We start from the raw sequence: 11,162 nt of genomic DNA, 5'->3' as shown, positions 1-11,162 counted from the left end.
TGGCGGTCACCACTGATTATACTATTATAACATACATAATCCTTCTATCGTATAAATTAACAACAGTCATAAGAAAAACGAAATATACTTTTTTAAAACAATAAATTGAAATTATTAACTTAATGTTTTGTTTACGTAATAATTATCTCAAAAACAAAAAACTGACAGGCAATTAAATTTTAGTCGTTAAAATGATAAATAATAAATTAACCCCCACCTTCGTTATCAGTACGACAAAAGCTTTGAAACAATAGAACTTTGAACGGTGACAAGCATTTTATACGACCATGAATGCTAGGATCATTAAAATTAAATCTTTGTTCAGAAAGATATGGAGTACGAATACGTTCACACACCGAAATTTGTCAACACAATATTACCCTATAGATGATAATATATTTGGATTAACCCAGGAAGAAAAACAGGTGGGTACTTTTCTTGAAACATAAAATTAATGAATGCATGTCATTGTTACATAGTCACGTAGTAAAACAAGGTTGATTAATCAAGTGTTACATCATATTAATTATGTAAACAAAGCAATAAATAAATATCTTTTGACTTAATTACTTAAAACAAATAGTTAAGTACAGAAATTCGTAATAAACATAATTTTTTAGCCCACCCGGCTCGTCTAGTGTTAATACGTAGCAAATTTTCGGAGTAGGTGCTGAGGTTCAAAACTTAGTTGCTTTCTTATAAATTTTAATACTAGACGGTGGATACCGTTGTACTTTAGTGGCTGGGGTTCAATTAACCACACGCCTCGGTAATGGTTGGTCTAAGTCTGTACAAAACTATGCTTCATTTACATGTCATACAGATCATCTTTACTTAATGTGTTGTTCAGTAGGCTCATTGGTTGGTGGGAGGGGTGATTGGTTGTTGCTCACTGGTTGAACAAATTGCAATGTACACACTAAGGAAATAAAATAAACAATTTTTACTTCCAATTCAATTAATTTTGTTTCGTAGACATAATCTATAGTTTTGTATTTATAACATTGTAGTACAGCAAATTGATAAAACGAGGCAAATAACGTCGGGCAATAATCAACGATTCATTATATCGAAACTACTACTTATATCAGTGATGGCGGAAAGTTTTAATAAATAATGTACTGTACATCTATGCAACTTCCACGACGAAACAGAAAATGGACACCACAAATGAATAATATTTTTTAAAAAATTCAAAATGTAAACAAAGTAATGATCTAACTTTTTTTTAACCTCCTGATCCACCGTTAGGCGTTCAGAGGATTAGATGAATGATATGCAGCGTACCGTTTGTGAAAATGCCACGCCTGACTGGGATTCAAACCCGGGACCTCCGAATGAAAGGCCGAAACGCTACCACTCGCGCCACTGAGGCCAGCAATGATCTACTAACTAAAAAATATCAAGTTTACACAGAAAATATTTATGGTGTTGAATAAGACCTTGGTTTCAATACAGAAGTTCATGTGACCCTAGTATTGTTTTATAAATGTTATTTTGTTAGAAAACAATGGATGTCTGTAGCCAGTCATAATTATTTTCTGTATACATTACATATATCTTCAGCAGATCTTGCTTCTTTTTTTTTAAATTGAATTAGTATGTTTTTTCATTTATTTATTTTTTCTGGTACTTTTTTATATTATTTTATTTTTTGAAATTTTTTATCATTAATATTTGCATGACTACACAATAAATCATAACTTGCAAACAAAAACGACTTATATTGTTATGAAAGGTTAATAAAACATGAGAAAGCTTAATTTAAAAAATGCCTTAATACAAAATAAATTGTACTACAAATATGTTACCCAATTTGAATTTATAAAATAAAAAAAATTATTTCTGTTTCATAGTCCATCATGGTATTCAGCAGCAAGTCATGTAAACGTAACAGTTTTTTAAACTACATACCAAATCATATTTATTAGACAATGTTTTATTTAAAAACTACAAACTTTTGAAACAACAAAATGAAATAAGTTTTATAAATCAAAATTTTTAACATCTCAAATGATTTTTCTTGTAATTTGTAACTGGCACTGCTGTTCCTGGCATCAGCTGATGGTATCGATGGCAGTTTTTTTTAAATTAGTTAAGATACATAAGTATAATGTGATGGAAAAGCTTGTTGGATAAAAATTGTGTCATTGTTTATTGATACATCGTTGAAGTATTTTCCAAAATTCAATTCACATTAGGGCATAAAATAAAATAAAAAAAGTATGTTATTTTTTCAGATTCCTTGACTTTCTAGTTATTAAGTAGATTTTGCTGTACCTCTGTTTTTTTAAAGTTGTTGAATTTAATAATAATGTGTGGTTTGTAATTTTCAGTTAAGAGAATCAATATTTAATTTGGCACAAAATGAATTGGCACCAAAAGCTGCTGAAATTGACCAACAAAATCAATTTAAAGAATTAAGAGTAAGTAATTTAGAATTTAAAAAAAAAAATATTAATCGAAATATTAAAAGTGTTTATTTTATTACCCATTTGTTGTTTTACTTAAAATATAAAACTTTTGTTTTGGGTTTGTGCTTATTAGTAATTAGTAAATTACCATTTTTTACTTTTTACCAAATTTGATTTAAAAATATTTATTTTTCTTTTACACTTCAAGACTTTCCTCAAATCAAGTTTATTCATCTTAGTTTTACTGATATAGTGATACATAATTTTCCACTCCATTTCAGATCTAGTTGAATACTTTATGTACTTCAGATAACTCTACATCCCATTTACTCTGGATATGGATGAAAGTGTTTCTTAGATGAGCTTGACCTCTTTTGGATGGCCATTTATTATCTGAAGAAAAAAAAATGATTTGCTGCATCATATATGTTTTGGGCTGGTTTTTGAACATAATTATTGGTTAGTTGTGTGCAGAAATAACAACTATATGTGGTAAAGTTGAACCAAAATAACTAAATTAATGCAGAGTACATCTGCTTTTAATTTTTAAAAAAGTTAATAAAAAATTATTTTGAAAATAAATAACTTTGAAATGTCAAATATAAAATTAAAACTGTGTATATGTGTGTGCCGCACTACTCTTAACAGTTTTTCATATCGCAGAAGAAAAAACCAAATGAAAATATATCCATTACAAATTTTGTATTAGTAAATAAATGAAAAAAAAATTGAATCTTTTATTAATAACTAATGTTTTTAAAAATTTGCATGTTTGTATTATGATTTGAAACAATCAGTGATCACCATGAAGAAATGTAATAAAAAAAATTTTAGAAAGATTTACTTTCTAAATATATCTAATTACATTTCCATTATGTTCTTCAGAGATATAATGCAATTATTTTTCAGTGGTGTTGCAGATGGAGCTGTAGTTAATACTATTAAAGTGGTTGGGAAATGACAGCCCTGGCTGCAGCATCAAATATGAAAAAGCCATACAATACCTCCCAAAATGTCATTTAGAAAGCATAATTGAAGTACACAAAAATTAATTTTTTTTAATTTATGGAATTTTTTGTCATAAAAGTTGCAGATGTCTACTATACTTATGATCAGCATAATAAAATGCAATAATTATTTTTAAAATGTTAATTACTCACTATTCAATGAAGTTAATAATGAAATCAGTGACTCCATTAATGACGGATAAATAATTAGCTCTGGAAGCAAAATTTACACATATATTTTAAAAGAGATTCATGGAGTCATAAGAATATTTAAAATAAGGAAAAAATAATTTGGTAATAAAAGCTGATTTTATTGTTGTATTTATAATTCAGTTGTAACAAATTAACAAACAAAAATTCAGGTACAAAAAAATTAATGAACTTTTTTGTTAATAGCAATTTTGGCAGAAATTAGGTGAAGCTGGAGCTTTAGGTGTAACAGTTGAATCAGATTATGGTGGCTCTGATGGTACATACTTTGATCATGTCATTATCATGGAAGAACTATCCCGTGCATGTGCATCAGTAGCAATGAGTTATGCTGCACATTCAAATCTGTGTCTCAATCAACTTAAATTAAATGGTACCAAAGAACAAAAGCATAAATATCTACCAAAGGTAATAATTTATTATTAATATTTCTTAAAAAATATGTAATTTCTATTTTAATGTATTTTGTTATATATATATATATATATAACAAACAACATATGAAGTGGCAAAGTCCTCACTAACTGTTATTAATTTTACCATTTCACAGTTAGCTAGAAATCTGAAATTTGGCAATTGTATTCCAAAGACAAAAAATAAAATAAAAATTACCTCAATTAACAACCACTAAGTGTTAAAAAGTTAGCTTTACCCAAAGAGCTGGATGCTTAAAACCAAGTAGGTATGTTTTCTTTTTAGTTAGTAATCCATCACTATGAAGGGATTTTTTTTAGCTATCCATAAGGGTGGAAAATGGATACAAACTGAACTGTATATTGAAAGGAAAAAGCCCTCACAGACTTATCACTAGACAAAAATTATTTTGATTAATCTCCCTAAGGAAGACACAGTAAACAGATGTTAAAAAGGTTGCAGAGACCAAAATAGCTGATAGGGATATTCTTCTAGTAAGCTAGCAGTATGAAGGAATTTTCTATCATTTATTTTTTTAAGAGGTGAGAAGAAGAACAAAGTATTTCTTCAAAACCAGTTTAGTGATATAGACATTTCATTTGGCAGATGAGAGTAAAGATAAAGATATATACTTATTTTGTTATTCCCATATCACTATCACAAAGTGAAATGCCCACACAAGTATCTCACCACAGATGAGGTACCAAACTAAAATTGATTAAGAATATTTATTTCATGTTTAGGAATTTCCCTAAAATTTCCCTATGTTTAAAAGCACCTGAATAATAATACTTAGGAATAAAGTCACATGCTCTAATATCCCTATATTTTTTGAACCAGTGTTGATATAAGTTAAAAATTTGACACAAGTGATACTTTGAAATTGAATTTTACATTATCGCTGGTTTTCCTTAAACTACTTTTTACAAAATGAAGCTGAATTATGTGATGAATTTTATAGTTCCCATTTATTTATTTTATATGTCACACTTTTTTTTTTTGTTCAATAAAAGCTGTAATCAACTTTGAAAAAATTTTTTTTAATATCTCAAAAATAATTGGGGCTCTTTTTTAACTATCTGTGAAAGAATAAAACTGTATAAAATAATTTTTTTAAATTTTTATAGCTATTTTTTAGAGTAGAATCTCAAAATTTAATATGATACTAATTAAAAAATTCAGTGAAAATATATTTCAGGAATTTTCTGTAAGACCTCTTTTTATGAGGGCTTACTCCATTCATCAAATCAATGAAGGAATTTTTTTATTTCCTGTTCACATTCTGAAAGGGCTGGGTGCAATGAGTATTATTTACGTAGTAAATATACAAATTTATAAATGAAAACAATCACAGTGACTAGTTGATTAATTCTTCAATTAAACAGCTTAAAAGCTGAAATTTATGTCAGAATTACTCTTATCAGTAGGGAAGATCAGTTTCCTAACAGCCCCTAGGAAATAAAAAGTAGACTGTTAAGCTTAAAAATTCATTATTTATATTTTATGAAGAACAGGAAATTAATTACTAATATAATAACCCTATCTATCATAAAGTCACTATTTCATTATTATATAATTTTTTAGTTGTGTTCAGGAGAACACATTGGAGCACTAGCTATGTCAGAGCCTGATTCTGGATCGGATGTTGTTTCTATGAAGTTAAGAGCAGAAAAGAAAAATGATTATTATGTGTTAAATGGCAACAAATTTTGGATAACAAATGGGCCTGATGCAGATGTTTTAGTGGTATGTATTTGTGTTTATATCCTATTCAGTTAGCTTATAGAGTACAAGTAAACAAACTGCGTGTATGAATGCTCATGCAGCTGATTCAAAAGCATCTCCTGTAAATTCTGATGCATATAAGATAAATTATGCGATGTTAATATTCAGTAACCACGCAATTATATTTTTAATTATTATATATTTTAAATTTAAATAAAGACATTTTATTTGAGTTTTTTAAGAAATTGTCAATTTTCCTAAAAAAGTAATATTCCACTAAAATCTCAAATTAAATTTCTATGATAATAAACAAATAAATAGTGACTTCAGTTTTCGTCATCTGATTGCAAGAAATTTATAGAGCTGTAACTATTAGGAAATATAATGGGAGGCTCAATTTTGTTTTCTATTATTTTATCTAATTCCCAATAATTTGGTTCAATAGTACCTGTTACATATCATACACAGTTTTTCCATTCTGGCTGGCCTGTTTTATCAATGGCTTTTAAGCATAAATTTTTAACATCAGATATTTTAAAAGCAGTATTTTCTGATTCTATGTAACTTTTGATTTGTCCCTAGTTTAACTCAATCGGGTTGAGTAAACAATGATAGGGAGGTAAATGAAGCACAGTTTGCCACTGAATCTTGATAACTAATCAATTTTATATACATTATTACTTTTGATATGTGTAACCTTTGCAATAATTGGACATTACCTTCATTCTCTTCAAAAATCACTGCTTTTCAACTAAGCCATATTTTGATATTCTTTTTCCAGAGCTGGAATTTTTTTCTTTTTACATGAATGATAAGGTACATTTCCAAGACAATAATTGAATTATCTACCAGAAGAGATTATTTCTCAATAAATAAAATTCATATACTTTTTTACAAATCATGTTTTTATCAAAAATATCAACTTTTTCTTCATTTGATCTCCAAGGTTTTATTTTTTAGGAAATCACAATTCATTAGTAGATTCATATTCGCAAATCACATTGAATACTGAAGTAGCACAACTTTCACTTATATTATCAGTTTATTAACAACATCTGAAATCAATACCGTTGGATTATTGTAATTTGCTTTTGTAAGCATTTAAAATGATGTGTTTTTCCGTATAAATTTGGGCTTTTTTCATGACTTTTTTTTGGAGGGGATATCAGTAATCGTGCACTATTATCAGTTGAATCAGCATCAGACATGGTGTCAAAAGAATGGTATAACTCGAGTCGTACAGACACAAATCTAGGAATGCACTACACTCACATTCCAGTTAACTTAAAAAATTGCATTATATTAACTTTAAACAACTTAGAGTAAAAATAACAGAAAAACAAATACTGAACATGAGAACAAAAGAGTGATCATATGAAAAGATCAAGGGTTTTAATAGAACTGAGATGATATAATGCTATATAAACTTTGATTACATTGATTACCACTTGACAAATTAAATTATACGTTGACTACATATGAGTACTGATACCTATGATTTCTACCGTATGAGTTCTCCTCTCATAGAACTTCTGAACTTTATCAGCAAAAAATTGAATGAAGTGTAAGTTGAGGTCATCATGATTAGTGTAAGTTGAGGTCATCATGATTAGTGAAAGTTTTACCATTCAAAGAGTTTTGTAAACTTCAAAATAAATGGTAGTATGATGATGCAAGCTCAGGGCCATGGGGAGAAAAAAGAAGAATATTGTATGTAGATATGGTTGTTTGTGAATTGGCACTGATGAAAGGAGTGTGACTCAGCAGAATCATGACAAATTCACTCACACAAGACAACGTTTGTTTATTCTTCATTCTACAAACTAACTGAATACCGTATAGGTTCTATAAACTAACTGAATACAGTATAGGTTGTAATATTATTATATTGAAATATTACTATCTCATATCCCTGTTTCGTACCATTAAAATTTAAACTTCTCAAAGTCACATTTTTGTGCAAATTGTACACACATTACATTTTAATGAACAAAAATTTACTGTATTAATTAATATAAAATAATACTGTAAAGTTCAAAATTAAAATAACTTAAATAAATACATAAAACTTCTTCAATTTTTAACAGATACAAAAAAATAAGTTTACTAAGTATTATTAAACTTCACACTTTATGCACAATAAAAAACAATAATGGTTGTGGAAAAATCTACTAATTTTATATGACTTTATTATTATAAAACAAAAAAAGAAGGCTTCTGGAAATCTCTATAAAAGCATCATTCTTAAAATAATATCCATCTATAATCATATGAGTTTACATCCCATTTCTTTTGAATAAACTGATCAATCAAATTATCCTTGATTGTGTACATTTTGCATTATTACATACATAGTATTATAATATGAATATTAATTTATTATAATGTGAAGTAAAGTTTGGGTTGGCAAGAAAGTAATTTCAGTTTTGTAGTATAAAATAAAACTCAATTTTTTAATCAATTATATATTTTCCATTTTGTGAGATAACCTTTTGCCATCTTTCAGGCAGCTTCATGATTCTCCTCTCATAGAACTTCTGAACTTTATCAGAAAAAATTGAATCAAGTGTAAGTTGAGGTCATCATGATTAGTGAAAGTTTTACCATTCAAAGAGTTTTTATGTATGATAATGCAAGCTCAGGGCTGTAGGGGATATGACGTCACTTACCAACTGAGCTCCAATAATTTTCCACAAGTTAGAAGATGTGTGAGATCTTGCATTGTTTTGGTGGAACATTATTCCTTTGTGACTTGCTAATTCTGGCCATTTTTCTTTGATTGCTTCCTCCAGTTTCATTAACTGTTGACAGTAAACATTACATTGTTTGGTTCCTTGGAAGCAGTTCAAAATATATACCTTTGTAATGCAAATTGACCAAATTGACAGCATGATCTTTTTTTGATGCAATTTAGCTTCTGGGATGGCTTGTTCTGATTCATCATGCTTGGAATATGATCATGTTTGGTTGATGTTATTGTAGATGATCCATTTTTCATCACCAGTGATGATTCATTTAAAAAAAGAATCAACTTCATTACATCTGAGATGAATATCGCAAATATTTTTGGTTGTATTAAGTGAATCTCTTTCAATTCATGCCAAACCCAGACATTGAGTTTCTTAACAAGACCAAGATTTAATGTGATTTTCAATTGTGTGTGTTACATTTAACCTCTCTGTACTCTCTTGCCCAGTTATATGACGATCCGATTCAATTACAGCTTTGATTATATGATAAAACAGGGGTATATAGAATTAATTGTGGTAATAAAGATTGTAATAAGTTTATATACATATGACAGATAAATTATTTTAAAAAATATTTAAGGAATACTTACAAGAATTTGAATATAATAAACAAAAAACAAACTATGCAAATCACAAAAAATTCAACGAACATACATTTTCAAATTTACAGAACTTAAAAAAGAATTATAAATAAGTAGTAATAAATTAAAAATACAGTGAAAAATATATATAATAAAAAACAATGATATTAATATTATAAATAAGCAAATAAGATTTGAATATGAAGAATGGATTTAGCAAATTGTAGAATTCATATAATTATAAATTCATCCAGCAGATAGTAGTATATATTATTGTCTGTAAAAACAGTTTTGTTAAATTCCCATTTAACAATCTGATTACTAAAACGTTTTTAATATATCTCATGAAGCAGTGTGCACAGCGAAAGTGCTGTGTGGAAGTTTTTAAAAAATAAGCAGTAGGTGATATTTTTATTTTACTTTGCGTTTACTTTTATAAGGTCCTTTTTATAATCCTTTATTGGATTTGCTGTCACTTATAAAAATTTTTGGCTATCATTTACTCATCTTTACTTCAGAATTGTTTTCTACTACTGTAGATTCATGCTGTTTGAGTTTTTATGGATGACAATAATCTCAGTGGTTGTTTCTCCTTCCAAAAAAAAGTCAGTTTAAAGGTACTTCATTTAGTAATAATATTATTTTAATTAATAGATTGCTCTGCTTGTTTTACTTGTAAACAAGTATTTTGTGGTTGAGTTCAGCTACTTAATTCATATCTCTATCAATTGGCTGTGTTCCAAAACCTCACGTGCTAAAAAGCAGGTCAGAAGGAATGAAATAAAAATATCATGTAACTAATCCAAAGAAAATACACTAAAGAATGATTTCTCTATACCAAAAAAAAAGTATTATGTTAATACAAAGAATCATAACAAAATATCATTAAGGAAAATATTCCATTTTAAATAAAAAATATCCCATCTATTAAAAATTAAATAATAATAAATTGGATTTTTAAATAACTACATTATAAATTATATTATATTATGACTAAATTATCACTTACTACTTTACAAACAGGATTGTTTATCTTACAACTGTGTTACAAATGAAAATTTCAGGGCAAAGTTGATATATATTATTTTAGTGACTTTTTACATGATACCATAACTTGATATAAAGTTGTTACTTATAAATCATTTACAATTATTCTTTCTACTTATCACTGAATAATTGATTTTTAAAAATTATTTATTAAAGGTATATGCAAGAACAGATCCAAATTCAGTGAAAAAGCAACATGGTATTTCAGCTTTTATAATAGAACGTGGAATGGAAGGATTTAAAACATGCCAAAAATTAGATAAATTAGGAATGAGAGGCTCAAATACATGTGAATTGGTTTTTGAAAATTGTAAAGTTCCTGGTAAGAAATACTCAAAGACTTTCTTTTTGTAGGAAAAGTATAAAATTACATTTCTGTTTTTATTGTGTCATTATTATAACTTGAGGTATTAGATTTAAAAATTCTTTCAAATTACATGGAAACTATACTTCTAGTTCTGATTAATTATACAGCTTAATCAGTAGAGTTGATGAACTGCTACTGATAACCAAATTTGAATGTAATTGATGAATAATATTTTAACAATCACTATCAGATTTTGTTATGATGATCTGTGAATAAATAATATGTTTTTGTCTGTAAGTTAGTGATATTAATTTAAAAATATGAACTTCTCAGCAACAAACGATCCAAATTTATAATTAAACTTTTTTTTAAAACTTCATCTTTTCTTTCTTCACTGACTAAAATTCTTGTAAAGATGAATGAAAATATTTTTAATTAAGTTTTAAAAAAAATGTTATTTAAAATTTGATTTGCTTCATCATTGTAAATTTTTATATATATATTTTTTTTGATAGTAGGTTATTCAATCATTTTTCAGTGCTTTCTGCAGCCACACTGATCTGTCTAGTTAATCCAATATTTTACTTACAATGCAGAATGTTATTCTTTTTGGTATTAATTCTGTAAATGAATTATTCTCTTAACTAGAATGGTAATGATATTGAGAACTAAATAAAGAAAAACGGGTATTTATCATATAAACTATC

At 27.4% G+C, this 11,162-nt stretch overlaps 1 protein-coding gene across 2 annotated transcripts in view; it reads left to right on the top strand.

The window, feature by feature from the left end:
* Positions 1-229: 229 nt before the first annotated feature.
* Positions 230-11,162, top strand: part of LOC142331367 (isovaleryl-CoA dehydrogenase, mitochondrial) — a 28,690-nt gene continuing 17,757 nt past the window's right edge. Inside the window, exons 1-5 of one of the 2 annotated variants that reach the window (XM_075377217.1) lie at positions 230-425; positions 2,337-2,426; positions 3,818-4,039; positions 5,630-5,791; positions 10,305-10,470. In XM_075377217.1, the coding sequence (XP_075233332.1) occupies positions 288-425; positions 2,337-2,426; positions 3,818-4,039; positions 5,630-5,791; positions 10,305-10,470 (778 nt within the window). In that variant the 5' untranslated portion in view covers positions 230-287. The remainder of the gene's footprint in view (positions 426-2,336; positions 2,427-3,817; positions 4,040-5,629; positions 5,792-10,304; positions 10,471-11,162) is intronic. The other variant, XM_075377218.1, reaches the window with a different exon arrangement.

Source organism: Lycorma delicatula, chromosome 10, assembly GCF_047948215.1.
Source record: "Lycorma delicatula isolate Av1 chromosome 10, ASM4794821v1, whole genome shotgun sequence".
Taxonomy (NCBI): domain Eukaryota; kingdom Metazoa; phylum Arthropoda; class Insecta; order Hemiptera; family Fulgoridae; genus Lycorma; species Lycorma delicatula.
This window is presented reverse-complemented; position numbering and strand designations above follow the sequence as displayed.